At 46.8% G+C, this 17,046-nt stretch overlaps 2 protein-coding genes across 2 annotated transcripts in view; both read right to left on the minus strand.

Annotated features, from left to right (window-relative positions):
• The window catches only part of NEXN (nexilin F-actin binding protein), a 73,693-nt gene extending 71,448 nt beyond the window's left edge, over positions 1 to 2,245 (minus strand). Inside the window, exon 1 of the mRNA XM_027874068.1 lies at positions 2,128 to 2,245. The gene's annotated coding sequence lies outside the window, so the exon portion shown is untranslated. The remainder of the gene's footprint in view (positions 1 to 2,127) is intronic.
• A 3,375-nt stretch (positions 2,246 to 5,620) lies between these two features.
• The window catches only part of MIGA1 (mitoguardin 1), a 54,890-nt gene continuing 43,464 nt past the window's right edge, over positions 5,621 to 17,046 (minus strand). Inside the window, exons 14-15 of the mRNA XM_027874025.1 lie at positions 9,997 to 10,113; positions 5,621 to 8,858 (exon numbers count right to left, since the gene is read on the minus strand). Coding sequence (XP_027729826.1) covers positions 8,640 to 8,858; positions 9,997 to 10,113 — 336 coding nt within the window. The 3' untranslated portion in view covers positions 5,621 to 8,639. The remainder of the gene's footprint in view (positions 8,859 to 9,996; positions 10,114 to 17,046) is intronic.

Genomic DNA, 17,046 nt, shown 5'->3' on the forward strand with positions numbered 1-17,046 from the left:
GCTGCAGAGGTGACATGGACCAGAGGTGTAGCAGAGGCGAAATGGACCAGAGGTGTAACAGAGGCGAAATAGACCAGAGAGGCTGCAGAGGTGACATGGACCAGAGGTGTAGCAGAGGCGAAATGGACCAGAGAGGCTGCAGAGGTGAAATCAACAGGCCTTGGCACCATCTTGGATCTGGGGGTTGAGAGCGAGGAACCCAGGGTGATTCCTAGATTGGAAGCTGAGGGACTGGAAGGATGGGGATGCCTCCTGCAGTAACAGGAAATATAGGAGTGGGGGCGAGTTAGGGGGAAAGACAATGAGAGAAAAGAGAGTGTCCAAGGGGAGAGAGGGATCAACAGCCAAAGGCTGCAGAGAGGTCAATGGGAATGAGGCCTGAGAAAAGGCCACTGGATTTGGCAACTAAGAGATCACTGGTAACTTCGGAAAGAACAGTTCTGAGGGAATGATGAGGTCCTAAGTTGGACTGAAAGCAGTTTGGAAGAGAATGAGAGGAGAGAAAGTGGAGACGCCGGTTGTAGGTGGCTTTTTTGAGGAGTTTAGCTAGAAGAAACAATCTGTTGGAGGAGACAGCATGGAATGGGACCTCTACTTTGGTCGGAAGTAAGGCCACCTCCTCCTGTGAGACAGGGAAGAAGAAAGAGAGAAGAGTAGATGGCAGGTAATGACAAAGGAACCAGGGGTTCAAGAGAAGCCAATGGAGAGTTGAACTGGCTCACCAAGGGCTCAGGAAATGCACTTGTTCCTGGAGAGGAGACTCCACCTTTTTGTCATCTGCTGCTGAAGACCCTCTCTGCTAGGACCCTGGGCTGCTGGGAGCCCAGAGTTCCTCTGAGTCACACTTTGCATTGTATTTCTTATGTAAATATCTGCCTTAAGTCTTTGATAAATAAAAAGTTAGAGACTTAATTTTTTTTTTTTTGAAAAGTCATCCCCACCACAGGGAACCCATGGAGGTCTAGGACTTTTCATTGTTTTATTTCAACATGTGGAAAGCCAAGGGATCAGACTAGACATCCTTGGAGGTCCCTTCCAGCCCTGAATTTATGGTCCTAGGCATTCAGGGAGGAGCAAAGCCACTGTCCCATCTCAGAGGACAACTGGGTGGCATGGAAATAGTTCCTCCAAGTCAGATCCCAGCCCTACATGGTTTGAAGACCCCTTGTCATACACCCCTCCAGAAAAAAATTCTCCACCTGCTCAGCAATGTCTGTGCTTCTTTTAATAGGAGACAGACCCTTCACTCCACAATCTGAGATAAGGTTCTAAAATAGCCATCCTTGGGAGTGAGGGGCACACGCTGGTGCTGCTACAGGCAATCTGACTCTCCAGTGGTGCCTGGGCTGCTTCTTGTGAGCAGCAGCTGCTACCAGGGAAGGGCCTGCATGTGGCCCCCAAGCTTGGCCCCCTCAGGGAGGTGGGAAGGCAAGCTAAGAGGAAAGGAAGTCATCAGCTGCTTTCCCTTAGCAAATAAATCATTCCCTTACTGCTCATGGGAGAATTCATAAGGAGACTCTTAGGACTTTAGTTCCCAAAGATCAAATGCCACATCACCAGGAAGACTGAATGCAGATGGGTGCAGTTTAATAACATTTTATAAAAATGTAGACACATAAAGAATATTTGGTTTTCACTGCCATGAAAACATTGGACAAATTGTTGAATTCACTCATCCAAATTCTGATTATTTTGTGAAGTTATTCCCAGGGGAACTGGCTTCTAAAATAACCAAGCAGCATTCCCCCCAAATGAGCTCTCTTCTCCACAAAGCCTCTCTACTGAAATCACAAACGCAAAGCTCTATACATGACAGTAATACATCAAGTTTGTTTATAAAGGAAATGTCTCCATAAAATGAAGGTTTCCAAGCCCCATCTAACACAAAATACTATTTTTTAAAAAGACTACATAAGAGGCAGCTAGGTGGTGCAGTGGATACAGCACCAGCCCTGGAGTAAAAAAAAAAAAAAAAAAAAAAGACTATAAAACAAGCTATTGCAAAAGTGACCTTGATACAAGCTCATCTCTATGCAGATGATATCCCCGTCTATATAGTCAGCCCTTTTGTTATCAAGTTGGATCTCCTCTCTCTGTGGAACTTACCTTTGTCATACCATTGCTCACCTTTACTACAGCTCTATCAAGAAGACAATGGTCATCGCCATTTTCTGATGGGAAAACAGAGAGTGCCCAGAGTCCCACAGTTAGTGAGTGCTGAGGCAGCCTGCTGACTTCACAAAGAAAGAAACTGGATGATAGTCTGGAGTGTGCTGGGACAGCACTGGACCCACACGCTATCTTCCTGTCCTTTGGGTTTCACTTACTAAATGCCTGCTGTGTGCACACAAGCAGCAGGCAATGACCCTGGAAAAGCTCACAACCTAAGGAGGGGAAGAAGCATGAGTCAGTAAGTACAAAAATATAGAGAAAGGAATTTCAAGGAGTGAGTGATAATGTGAATCAGGAAAAGCCCAAGGAAGAGATAACACAGGAGCTGTGCCCTGAAGGAAGACAGAGGCGAGAAGAACACGCATTCTAGGCATAAGGGACAAGCAGTCAGGCAGCCGAACGCTGTGCACTAGGAACAATCAGCAGACCAATGTAACTGGAACAGAACAAAGAAAAGGAATGGAATGGGAGAAGAGAAAGGGAAGTGAGAGCCTTATTGTGGAAGGCATTAAATGCAAGACTGAGGAGATTGTGTTTGATCCTAGAGGTGATGGGGAGCCGGAGGGTTTCTGCAGGGAGGTGCACAGCCAGATATATGTTTCAAGAATATAAATTGGGCAGCTGTGTGGAAGCTGGATCAGAGAGCAGAGAGCCTGGCAGTGGGGAGAGCAGCTTGGAGGCTGATATAATAGTCAGAACCAGAGTCAAAGCTATGAGTGGTAAGAAGAGATGGATGGGTGGGTGGATGGATGGGCGCATGGATGGATGGATGGATGTATGCATGGACGGATGGGTGGGTACATGGATGGATGGATGCATGGATGGATGGATGGATGGATGCATGGATGGATGGGTGGGTACATGGATGGAGGATGCATGGATGCATGGATGGATGGATGAATGGATGCATGGATGGAGGATGGATGGATAGATGGATGGATGCATGGACAGATACATGGATGGATGGATGGATGCATGCATGCATGCATGGATGGGTGGGTGCATGCATGGGTGCATGGACGGATGGATACATGGGTGGAGGATGCACAGATGCATGGATGGATGGATGGCTGGATGGATAGATACATGGATGGATGGACACATGGATGGATGGACAGACAGATGGATGGAGAGATGCAGAAATGACAAGCCATGGGGGCGAGCTCCAAGGTGGTGAGCCTGGACGACTCAAACAAGCACCAAACCTTTCCTGCCCCTAAGGAACATGTCTGCACCCACAGGTTTCATCAACAGTAACTCAAGAATTTGTGAGGGGGCAGGTTCCAGTGGCAGCACGTTAAGGGTGGAGAGGTCCAGCAAGCAATGCAGAGAGATGGGGAAGTTATCTGCCTAGAAAAGACGGTTTCAGGTGGCTATTTGTTCACATCCCAGGGCAGTGCACGTCTGCTGCTTTGAGCATGGAGGTGAGCACCCTCTCCAGGCCTTTATAGCCAGTTCTTCGGAGTCACCATGGCCAAAAAAATTCATCACTATGGCTTCAAGTATCTCCAGAATCGTGTTGGACTGGTCCGTGGAGTTCATGATCTTCAAGCTTGTGCCCCGCTACAAATGCCACTGAGAACCCAGGGTGGCTAGACTACGGACAGGGCACTAGAGGAGGCTTAACTATCAGACGACTACTAAGGGAGGCAAGGCCTGATCGAGTGGCTTGGAGCCCTGTCTCCATCACTTAGAACTGGGCAACTTGGGCTTAGTCACTGTGCCTTCATTTCCTCCGACGACTTCCAATGCCTTCCATCTCTCTAGCTTGTCCTTTGGGTTTTATAGCTGCTTCCATGTAAAAAGACATTAATAAAATATGATAAAAGCTGAAGGATGCATCCTAACCCAACTGTGACACTTTAATGCTCACCTAAGAGTTCTCATCCAGTCAATGGAAAGAAATCCAAATGGTCCAAGAAAATGACCCCAACTGAAGCATTTGCTGTAGGGAACGGTCTTGGACATTTAGTTTACTTGCTACCTCAAGGCAATCCATGTGCTTTTTGGAGGGTGCCCTCTTCTAAGGGAAGATGCAAACGCAAATCATGTGAGGTCCTCTGCCAAGTGATGCTCAGGATGCCACTTTTGCAATGCGCTACGAAACAAGTCGTTACAGGTGAGCAAGGCAAGCATAGAGTCACAGCAGAGAGATCCTCGACGTGAGAGGAGAACGGGAGGCAACAGATCCCGAGGCCCTCAGGGCCCTGGTTGGGGAATTCATGAGAAAAAGGAGGGGAGACTCACAACATGGAAACAACATGGTGGAATTCTTTAGCTCAAGAAATAGTTCAAATTTCAAAGTACTTCTGCAGATGCAGCTATTGTATCTACTGCAAAGAAAACAACGAAGTCACCCAGAAAATCTCTGCCTGAGCACTCCGGCCTGACCCATACACGTCCCAGAAGACCCAAAAAGCCCCAGTGTTTGTTCTCTGGAATCAGGTCTCCCAGCTGGAAAGGACCTTAGAGGTCTTGGTCCAGTCCTTAGGGTGTCTTATCTAACAGTGGTTGTTCAGTTTACTCCTGATTAGCAGTGTCTGGCACACAGTAGGCACTTAATACATGCTAATTTTCAGCCCTAGCCCTTCCTAAGGGTCTGACCAAAAGTCAGTTTTTCTTTTAGGCTCATTGTCCCCAACTGAAAAATCTTAATGCAGTCATGAATGATATATCTCATGTGTAAGTTTCACTAAAAATGATCGAAAGGGGTTCCTGGCTCCCTCACAAGCACCTAAGGTACCAAATGCACATTGGCTATAGAACAGCTTTTATTTCACCCCACAGGAATAAGAGATACAGAGGACTCACAAAAGCTATTGAACAGAAGCTGAAACCTATAAATAGCCCATCTGCTCCCCCTAAAACATGGGGCTGCACCCTGGTGAAATCTCCCTCTCCTCCACAGGTCACACATAACCCTCCACCCTCCCACGCCCTCCCAAGGCTCCAACATGGTAAATGCGCTTTCAAAGTCGCTACACTGCAAGGAACTGCATGTAGGACACTGCACAGGGACCGTGTAGACCATCTTCTTCTTTCTTCAAGGACAATGTTTGCATCAGGACATCCCCTTCTCTGAACTCCGCACTGAAGGGGTCACACATCCACCTGCCTCTGCCACATGCTTTTGCCCCGGCTGCTATCAAACTTCCTCAAAGGTGTCCAGCAGAAGCAGGGGAGCAGAAGAGGGGACCCTGCCCCCTCCCCTTCCCCACCTGCCCATTCCTGCTACACCAGTATAGCTCCTGGGAGCAAGTGCCAGCGTTCTCACTGAAGCTGGAGCCAGTGTGATGCCTCCTTCCCATGATGCCTCCACAAAGCTCCTCCATGCCTCGGTTTGTACGGGACGCTCTCATGTTTATTAGTTTCTATCACTTCTAAGCAGACCATGTACGTACAGCTGGTCTTTTGTCAATGTTTGTCAAGAGTCAAACGACTTGCTCTATAAAAGGGATTATCAGTCCTTTATTTGGCAATAATAGAAACACATTCATATCTATTATAGGTTGGGGGAGAGACAGAGACAGTCAGTGCAATTTTTCTGCTATGGTGATATTTAATAGTATTTCATTGTTATATAGATGAATGAGAGCCATACTGCACATTTAGGTAAGAAAAGAAAACAGCTCTTGGCATTGGCTAATTTCAATTAATACATAGTTTCCACCAAACAAAACAAGCAATTTTAACAAGAGTTCAGTCATTAAGAACAGATAAAGGATGACACCATTACCAACCATGCTCATCTACAAGGACATTTCCACACTGGTCAAAACAAACCACAAAGTCTTTTTCCAGATCCTGCCAAGTCATGTCATGACTCCAAAGTCTACATTGAAAACTCTTTCCTGATGTTTTTGCAGTCAAAATGCAAAGCCAAATGGGGGAATTCATGCAAATCTTGACTTCCGAGTGTGAAAAGCTATGGAGAAGGCCGCTGACATTTCTCTTCAGCATTCCTACTTCCGAAGCTTAAAGAAATGCTGGTCCTTTGGAGCTGTGCACAGGGTGTGTGCCTAGAAAAATCTGCTAGTTGAATTTTAAACGTATTCCCTTGCTTCTTGGTAACATATGTAACACACGAAAGTGCTACCCTCAAAGAAGAAAAGGTCTGGCCTTTCAAGTGAGTGGGAAATCTATGTGGCTAACCATCCTGGGGAATGGAAAGAGAGGTCAGCACATCACCTCCACACTGACTACTGTCTCCTGCCGAAGACTACTGAAAGAGCCTTTGGCGACCTGCAAACAGGTGTGTCTGATGCAGATCCCATGTTTCCTCTGTAATCAACTCCACAAAAAATGAGCTAGGCTTTGACCCCACAGAGATTTTAGATCATGCGACTAAAATCTGCTTTATCTAATATTGCAAAAGATGCTCTGTGTGTTTCTAATCCAGTTTTAAGGCAAACGGACACAGATATCCATGACTCTTGGGCTCCTCTGCTCTTGTAAACATCCTTTTTCAGAAAGACAGCTCTTCTCCACATTAGGCCAAGATAAGCTCTCTTCCTAGAGGAGAGACCTTTTCCACATGGAAATCCCTGAAATCCTATTTGGTCACTACCATCCCTTTAATTGAAGGCCAAAACAGAAATCCTTGAGTTAGAAGGCAGTTGGTGAGCTGGCCCACTTCCTTCCACAGAAACTGCACTGGAATATGGAAGAGGACAATCCTTGCATAACTAACCAAACACTTGCATATAATTGTCCATTTCTGGAGTAAAAATTCCATAAGAGAGAACACATATATTGAATATGCTTTCAGGGGAACGTAAATATGTATACGCTGGCCAATGAAATTAACTTTCAGGTGTCATAGGGTAACAGCATCGCATTCAATAGTGCAAAACTGATTTCAGACAAATCTTTTGTCAAACATAAAAATACTATACAAAATTTCCCCCCATAGTTTGGTTGCTAAAATAGATGACTACAACAATTATAATAATCATGGAAATAAAATCACATTTCAAAATGTTCAATCAGAAAGTAGAGACACGTTCATAAAGTACAACTCCTTTCTGCCCAAGTTGTAAGGAAAAATAAAAATCAAATAAAACTTCATGGCACAAAGGCTGTAAAGCTAAGTAAGCCCTCCCAATACACAGGAGACTCCAAATCGGAAAATAAAACCTGAAGGAACCATCCATCTTGTCTCTTGGATAACCCCAGGCCAGGTACAGTGGTCACCACCTGAACTTGGGCAAACACACATTCTGACTATCCTAATCCAGAAGTCATTCCTATTATGTCAACACTGGGCAGATTCTCATTTAAAACAATGATGACAATTTTCCTGCTTCGTGCTGACATCTCGATGAAGAGAAACCAGGCACTTTCATCTAAAATGCTGTTTAAAACCACTCTAGGTCACCTAAGAGAGAACTCCTTAGGGCGAACAAAAGACAACTCAGGAGGAAAAGGTTTCCCTCCCTCCGGGGGCTCCTGCCCCTCACCCAGAGCCCCTAACCCAGCTGAAGAAGCCCATGCGCAGAATAGAGCGCAGTGCATTCACTGGTTTATGCATCCATCACATGGATCCTGAAATGACCAAATCGCTTAGGTCGGGAAACACTCTTGGGGTTAAATCTGGAGGGAAAAAACCAGAGTTAAAAAGAAAACTGCCCAAGAGCTAGTGTCTTGCCAGAAGCGATCACGTGCTGGGGCGTGGGAGGTGTCTCCTGTATGGGATCACACAACGCCACATACAATCTGAAATTCCTGGGGACATCCCACTGAAGCTGAGCTCATGAAGGGGCAATTTCAATGAGAGAAGAAGAGGGGAAGAAAGCCTTCCAAGTCCTCTCTGCCAGAGAGACGGAGGGTCTTTGCCTCTTGATTGTAACCTACAGAATCAGAAGCAGGCCTGACCAAGAAACCTTCCACTGTGACCCCAAAGGGTGGATTCTTGGAAACGGATCACACAGACACTGAGGAGCCACAGCAATTTTTCTGATAAAATGACATAGACAATGATACAAACAGCACACATCAGACATCGCTACTGCCTAAACGGTGGACATTTCTATTTCCTGCATTATTTAATTGGGCTTCAGTACAAAAGGAGATGGCTGATATGCACAGATGCATTTTCAAGGCAAAGTGAAATACACTGTCACTGAGATGTAACCTAATGAATGAACAGTGTGCCACATGGGAAAAACAGGGAAGCTGGGGGTGCCCTTGGTCAGAGCAGTGACCTGCTGGGTGCTACGTGCCAAGGCAAGGCTTTTGAGAATGTTTACTCAACAGTTCACACCAGAGTCCTCCAAAGGGTCAGTCAATCACCTCCATGGAACAAGGATGAACTTCAATCACAAGCAACAATTGTGAAAAACACACATTTTGGAAATGAGGTTTTCTAGGGATTATGGCCCTGTTGAAGGTACGTCCAGCCTGATCATCCTTTCGTCCGTCCGTCCACCCATTCGTCCCTCGATACTTCACCCCCATGGCCTGGCCCCTCACTGGACTCTGGCTTCCACCAGACCGCTGGACATGGTGTGGCTATGACCACTCACACAGCTGCTTGTGTGTCTCAGGGTGTCCGTACCCAGGTACGCCATCAAAAGCTCGGTGCGGCCCATCAGCAGCTGCATAAGGTCCTCGGCCAGGGTCTCCATGCTGGAATAGCGGACCTTCTCCAAATCAAAGATGTCTTTGAGAAAATAGAGGACTTGGTCCTGCAGACAAAACAGGAAAGCGGGGGTTTATGGAGAGGGCCTGTGCCACCACTGCTTCAACCCAGAGAGATCGCCCATTCTGAATGATAACGAATCACAAAGAATATACCTTAGGGACACAAAACCAAAAACAAACGGAGGGCTAGCCTTAATAAATAAAAGGTATCTGGTCTATTTAAGCTAAAATTAAAATTCTGAGCCATGAACCCAGCCCTGAAGCAGGAATTGTGCACACACACAGTGGGGAAAGCGCCCCTGAGACCTCTGCATCCCTCATCTGAGGCACAGGACAGGAACTGAAGGCGCATGTAGGAGGAAGAGCAAATCCTGGGCAGGGATGGCCTCTACGGCCACGTGCAGTGCGCGCGCCTCATCAGCTCTCAGGGGCCACCCTTCTGTCTTCTGGATTACTGTCACTGCTCTTTGAAACAGAATGGGACCCAAATCACAAGACCCCAAATTAAAAAGTCCTGCCCCAACCCCCATACTGTATAATACCAAAAGCAAGTCGTTTTCTAACATGGCGGGAACAGGCAAGAACATGCCCCCATTACAAGTGAAAAGGTGAAAATGACCACTGTTTCCGAGACCACCTCAAGTGCAGGAAGAATAATAAACCTTTATCAGTAACAGCTCATCTCGATGTAACGCTCTAAGGGGTGCAATAAATGCTATGTATATTATTTTGGGGGCCTCACAACCAACTCTTATTACAGAGGAGGAAACTGAGGCAGACAGGGTCACACTGTGAGGAAGTGTTTGAGACAGGCTTTGAACTCAGGTCTCTCTGACTCTGGGCACTGTGGCACCGCCTAGCTGCCTTCATGTCCTAGGCCCTGTGTGCAAGGAACTGGGGGTACAAGGGAAGAGAGCACACAGAGCCTCCCATCCAGGAATTGATCATCTAAGACAAGGCAGGAAAAATAACACACAAGGAAAAGTGTATTAAGAGTAGAAGAAAAAAATGGGGCAGAACACTATAGGCACTTGAGAGCCCAGAGCAGACAAAACTGGCCCATGGCTTGAAATGTAGATAGAACTCCCCTTGACAGTGCATCTTAGGCTTCGAATAAAGCACACACACCATCTGCATGTGTCTTCATTTGGAACACATATAATTTTTAAAAGCTGCCCATACCTTAAAGAAGCAACATAAATCATAGAGGGAGTTTCTTGGACCCAAAAAGCCCCAGGCTAATACTGGACTGACGTGCTCACAAATGGCATAGAAGTGAGCAAAGAACCCATCAGGAATCTGTTGGCAAAGGAAGGAGAACAAAGTTAGCAAACTGGGTCATTAAACCGTCGATGGAGGTTTGCCAGGCACCAAGGGACAAGGACAAAAGTAAGACAAGGGAACGTTTGTTCAGACAGAAATCAAAAGTCAACAAAAACTGAGTCCAAAAGGTCAAATGATCAAGAGCAACCTAAATATTTGGAAAGATGCTAACTGCTTATGGTTGGCCCCTACCAATAAAATGAAAGTAATAATACTACCTAAATTAATTGATTTATTTGCTGCCCTACAACCAAACTACAAAAGATTACTTTAAAAATCTAGAAAAGGTAACAAAATTCATCTGCAACACCAAAAATTCAAGAATCTCAAAGGAAATTAGAAAAGTAGGAAAGAAGCGGGCCAGGCAGCAGTACACTTCAAACTGTAAAACAAAGGAATAATGTTAAAACAACAAAAGTTGATCAGTGGAACCAGCAAGGCACCCGACGTTTGTAACAAAACAGAGTACAAAAACATTCAATAAACTAAAAGGCCCTAACTCCTGGGAAAAGGCTCACTACTCGAGAAAAACTGCTGGAAAACTTTGTCAAGCTTCCACCACTATCTCACAGCACACACCGAGATAAAGTCCAGATGGACACAACTTAAATATAAATAGTTCAAAAAGCAAAGAAGGAAACAGCTTTTGCAACTATGGAAAGGTGAAATATGGATGACCAAACAAGTAATAAAGACCATCACAGAAGATGAAATGGACATTTTATGATAACGGCAATCATTTCCCAGTAGACAAATGACCAAAGGGTGTGAATAGGCACAGGCAGCTCTGTTCCAAAGGAAGAAAACAAAACTATCTTCAGCAATTTGAAAAAAAAATGCTCCAAATCATTAAGAATTAGAGAAACATACATTAAAACAACTCAAAATTTCCATTTCACACTTAATCAGACTGTCAGAGATGACAGCTGCTAGAGGAGACATGCAGAGACAGGAACACCAAGGCAGGAAGGAGGTGGGAGCTGGTCCAATCATTCTGGAAGGCACCAACCTGTGCACGCCCTCTGCCCCAGGACTACCCCACGACCAGACCCATCATATGGACAAACACACTCACAGACCCGGAGATTAAACGGATGTCTATCTACAAGGGAGAGGGTTAGGGATGCTGTCAGTCGTCCACTCACGTCTGGCTCTTCGTGACCCCACGGACCGTAGTCTGTCTCCGTCTGTCCAAGCTCATGTTCATTGTTTCCATGACACCATCCATCCATCTCATCCTCTGCCGTCCCCTTTTCCCTTTGCCTTCAATCTTTCTCAATATCATTTTCCAAAGAATCCTGTCTTCTCGGCCAAAGCATTTAAGCTACAGTTTCATTATTTGACCTTCCAGTGAATAGCCTGAATTAATCTCTTTTAAGTATTGACTGATTTAATCTCCTTGCTGTCCAAGGGACTCTTACAAGGCTTCTCCGGCACCACAATTCGAAAGCGTAGATTCTGCGGCACTCAGTTCCTCATAGTCCAAGTCTCACAACCACACACTGCTACTGGAAAAACATAGCTTTGACTATGCAGACCTTTGCTGGTGAGGTGACATTTCTGCTTTTTAGTCTGCTGTCCATGTTTTCCAAAGTTTTCCTTCTAAGGAGCCAATGTCTTTTTATTTGTTTTTTTTGCTAGACAATGGAGTTAAGTGACTTGCCCAAGGTCACACAGCTAGTAAGTGTCAAGTGTCTGAGGCTGTATTTGAACACGGGTCCTCCTCACTCCAGAGCCGGTGCTCTGTCCGCTGTGCCACCCAGCTGCCTCAGAGCCAATGTCTTTTAATTTCATGACTGCAGTCGCTGTCTGCAATGACCTGTAAGCCCAAGAATCTCCCACTGCTTCCACTTCTTCTCCCTCTAGTTGCCAGGAAGACTATGGGACCAGTTGCCAAGATCTTAGTTTTTTCAATGTTAAGGTTCGAGCCAGCTTTTACTCTCTCCTGTTTCACCCTCAAGAGGCTTCTTAACTGCTCTTCACTTTCTGCCATCAGAGTGGCAGCATCTGCATATCTGAGATTGTTGATACTTCTCCTGGTGACCTTAATCATGGCTTTTGATTCATCCAGCCTGACATTTTCACACGATGTACTCTGCATCTAAGTTAAATAAATAAGGCGACAACATACAGCCTTGGCATACTCCTTTTCTAATCTTAAACCAATCAGTTGTTCCATGTTCGGTTCGCTTCTTGGCCTGCACATGGGGTCCTCAGGAGACAAGTGAGATGAGCTGGCACTCCCATCTCTTTGAGGACTTGACACATTTTGTTGTGATCCACACAGTCAAAGGCTTTAGTGTACTCAAGGATGCAGAAATAGATGTTTCTGGTTTGTTTGTTTTTCTGAAACTCCATAATCCAGCGAATGTTGGCAATTTGGCCCCCGCTTCCTCTGCCTCTTTGAAAACCAGCCTGCCCTTCTGGTAATCTCAGTTCACATATTGCTGAAGCCTAGCTTGCAGAAGTTCAAGCATAACCTTGCTGGACTGTGAAATGAGCACTACTGTTCAGCAATCCGTGCATCCTTTAGTATTGCCCTTTTCTAGGATGGGGGTGTATCTGATCTTTTCCAATCCAGCGGCCACTGCTGAATCTTCCAAACTTGCTGGCGTATTGAGTGCAGTACTTTAACAGCATCACCTTTGAGGATTTTAAGTAAAAAGCTCAGCAATTCCATCCCCTCCACTAGCCTTATTGTTAGCAGTGCTTCCTGAGGCCCACTTAACTTCAGTCTCTGAGATGTCCAGCTCTAGATCAGCAACCACACCGTCGTGGCCTTATGTGATCAGTGATGTTAAGATTTTTCTAGTATAATTCTCCCATACATTCTCGTCACCTCTCTTAATCTCTTCTACTTTGGTTAAGTCCCTACCATTTTTCATCTTCTATCATGTCCAGTTTTGCATGAAACATTCCCTTGATATCTCTGATCTTCTTGAAGAGATCTCTTGTCTTCCCCATTCTATTGTTTTCTTCTATTTCTTTGCATTTCTCATTAAAAACAACAACCACCTCTCCTTTCCTCCCGCTATTTTCTGGAATTCTGCATCCAGTTGAGTATGTCTTTCCCTTTCTCCTTTCCTTGTTTCCTCAGCTATTGGTAAAGCCTCATCAGGTGCCATCTTGCTTTCATGCTCTTCCATTTCTTTGGGATGTTTTTTGTTGCTGTCTCCCATACAGTATTTTCAACCTCTGTCCACAGGTCTTTAGGCACTCTATCTACCAAATCTATGACCCTCTTTCTTTTCTTTTTTGGCTAGGGATAATGTTACCCAAAAGAAAAACAGAAAGAAAAAAGGGTCCTTAAAGCATTTAAAAGAAAATGAACACCAAAAAGAAAAAAAGAAAAGGAAGCTCAGAAGGAAAGTCAGACAAGTAGAATTGATTTCTTTTTATTTCTTCTAATACAAAGTCATCTATATGGTAATACCTTTTGTCATATGCCCCAGATCCACGAAACGTTGTGTTTTCATTACTACTTAAGCAAGTGATTACAGTTCGTCTGCACAGTGAGCGAGGGTTCACACGCATCCTTTTATACTGCTGGATTCTGTTGCTGAAGACATGTCGCGCCTTCCTTCTGTGAAGCTAGGCATACAGTCTGTTCTCATTTGTCAGGAGAACTGTGAGGAGTAAACTCTGTGGACCCTGACAATCCAAAGCTCAGCCTGCACAGAAGGGCAGATGGGCAAACTGACCGAAGGGCAAAGACAGCCGTGCCTGAGAAGGGGGAGTTGGGCAGTCCGGCAGAGCCTGGGGACCCCTGCTCAGAATCATGTTTGCAAATGCATAGGGTCAAAAGGGAGCTAATCACATTGGAAGAGTGGATCCAAATATGAAAAAAGACACAAGCTTGTGGACAATGGGTCAAGAACCCCTGATTCAATGCTTGCTAAGGGCTAGGGAGCTGGGGCGATAAAGAAGAAAGGAATCAGTCTCTGCCCTCAATAAACTCCCCCTCTAGTGTGTGGGTGCTGGGGGAGGGGGCGGGATATCCAGAGGGAGAGAACACTCACACCCGAGGGGCCCAAGAAGGGCCTGAGCTAGGCAAAGGCCCCGAGAGAGGACACTGTGCGCTGGGTCCTGAGAAAAGCTGGGACAGCCGAGGGTGGGCAGCAGAAGGTGAGTCGCCCAGAGTTATGGGTTGATGCACCAGAGTCTGCAGGATGGCCATAGGAAGTCGGCGTGGCCTCCTCTCTCTCGGACTTCTTGGTTGGCAGGTCTAAACCCTGGAGGCCACGGATGTCATCACTGGCTTCTGTCCTGCCTCATCTGCCTCCCGCCTTGAGTTCCTCCCCCCCCCCCCCCCCCTCCTCCCCCCCCCCTCCCCCCTCCCCCTCCTTATTCTCCTCTCCTTCCTCTTCCCTTCCTCTCCTTCCTCCTCCTCCTCCCCCTCCTCCTTCCTCTCCCCTTCCTCTCCCTTCCTCCTCCCCCTCCTTATCTTCCTCTTCCTTCTCCTCCCCCCTCCTCTTCCTGCCCATTCTTTAGCACCTACTTCTTTGGACTCTGGTCCCTGTCTTCAGCCTCCTCCACCCTACAGGCTGCAGCGGCTGCTCTTCAGCTAAGATGACTCATCTTCGTGCCACTTGTGACCCTTCATTCATCGCTGCCTTCTTGGGCATGGGGTGGTGGCCCGTTAGACTGTAGGCCCCGCAGGGGAGGGGCTGTCTTTCTTTTCTGTGCTTGTGCTTGGCAGGCACAGTCTTCCTTCCCAGCTGGGGCTGCCTGCCACATGGGTTTCTCGGCAGGGGTGGCAACAACCATCTCTTTGGCTGGAGGTGTGTCCTTTGCAGAGGGAGCCCTGGCCTTCCTGATGTCCTCGTGTGGGGCCTCAGTCTCCTCTTCATCTGTGACAAGGGAGTAGTTTCCTTTGGCTGACCTTCTCCTGGGTCACCACAAAGGCAGCATGTGAACGATCGTAGCGTGCCAATTTTGAAGAAGAAAGAAGATGGAAATCATTTTCTGGCTAGCTGGGGAGTAGTGAGTAGGATGAACCAAAAATTATGGCATCTGCCACTAAGAAAGACCCATGCTCCTCGTCATTTTCCTTCACTCCACATCCCCAATGACTGGTACGGTGACTAGTACACAGTAGGTACGTTAGTAAGAGTCAGCCCAGAAGACGGCCTGTACCATAAAGCCCAGAATCTCAGAACCGGAAGAGACATCGACAGCGCCCAGGCCAATCCTTAGTTGATGGAGACTCCCCCAAACAATTGCCCCAACAAGAGGTCACCCAGCCTTTGCTGGAAAATCCCAACTAAGCACATCACACTGCAGGGAAGTTCTTCCCTTTCATCAGTATCATCATGATCAGTAGCCATGTAACCATGTGCTATTGCTTGATAATCACTCTGGGTTTGCTTTGTGCCTTAATCAGCTATTAAGTCATCTTTTTAGAGTACTGGTAAATACTCATTAAAACAAATAATGGATATCACTGGTAACTGGTCCTTCTACAGTGCCTTCAGGGCCAAGAAGCTCTCTCTCTCTCTCTCTCTCTCTGTGATCTCATCTGAGCCTCCCAACCACGTGCAATAGTATGGAAGAGCAAAGAGTCTCAGATTGTGGTCACTCAGCCCCTACCACAGGCACGTGGCCACAAGGCTGCTCTCAGGCCCACATCCAGCCTGACTTGGCCACTCCCAGCCATTCTCCTGGTCAACCTCACTGCACCAACAAGAGCAAATCCAATTCCCCTCCAAAGGCTGGGGGACAGTGATGAGATCCCCTCCAGCCATTCTTCACTCTAGGCTCAGCAGTCGGGTTCTTTTAACTCATCTTCACAGAGAATGGACCTGAGAGGTCCTTCTGGTCCCTCTGCAACTTGCCAATACCCTTCCTAAGGTGCGGTGGCTCCCACCAAACAAGACTCAGCAGGATGAGCACCGCTCTCACCTCCCTTACCACCATCTTGGCCGCCATATTGGCTGACAGGCATGCGAACACCCAGAACTTTGTTAGACAAGCTTCTGTTTGACCGCATCTCCCCTGTCTTGTACTTGGATTAAGAAAAATCAAGTTTTCAAGCATCACATTCGCCACTTATCCTTCTGACATTCCATTGACCAGAACTGGCCTGATGTTCCAGACAGCCAAGATCTCCCTCTGAGCTGTGTCATACCCGTAAAATTAGCAGGTGCATCATGGAGGCCATTGTCCATGTCACTGACAAAAATATAAAGGAGTTCTTCACTGTGCATTAACGTGGCATCGAAAGTCTCATTTCCTTGATGGACAGACTTGTCTTGAACAGTGATCGAGGGCAGAAAAAGAGCAGGGGCCGGATGCCCACAAACTGGGTAGCTAGACGTTAGTTCATTTTGGTGAGCTGGTGAGATTCAAGCCTATGGTGCTTTCTTGAAAGCTCCTCTTGAAAAACCCCAGCAAACTCTTAGAGCAGAAGAGGTTCTCCCGCCCTGGCCTGAAGGTGCTCGTAGCAACACGCCACCTCCTCACTGGCCAGCCTGCAGGACTCTGAGTGACCCCTCGTCTGTAAAATGAAGGGTGTGATCCCGAGGCCCTCTTCTTAGTCCTGAGGCCTATGATGAGATCAACCACTGTCCTCGGTCCTTGGGAAGAGAGATTCAAGTTCAGCAGAGACAGGAGGAAGCCCCCCAGATCCACCGCTGGAGACAGTCTGGAGAGCTGTGGATGCTTAGGGTTTCCCTCCAGATGTCCCTCACCCTACATCATGTCTCTTTGAAAGGAGGGCCACCTTGGCCTCCCTACACAATGGCCTTACCATCACCTCCTGTCTGGTGAAGCTTAAAATCAGAACACCCAGGGGAGGGGCGGGGCGCCTGCTCTCCCCTTTACACCTCAGAGCTTGGCTTAGAGTGAGACTGACTGTTGCTCCCACTATGCGGGAGCATAGTGAAGAGGACGCTGCTGAAGAGGACACAG

Source organism: Vombatus ursinus, unplaced genomic scaffold (genome assembly GCF_900497805.2).
Source record: "Vombatus ursinus unplaced genomic scaffold, bare-nosed wombat genome assembly UNPS02014804.1, whole genome shotgun sequence".
In the NCBI taxonomy this organism is placed as follows: Eukaryota; Metazoa; Chordata; class Mammalia; order Diprotodontia; family Vombatidae; genus Vombatus; species Vombatus ursinus.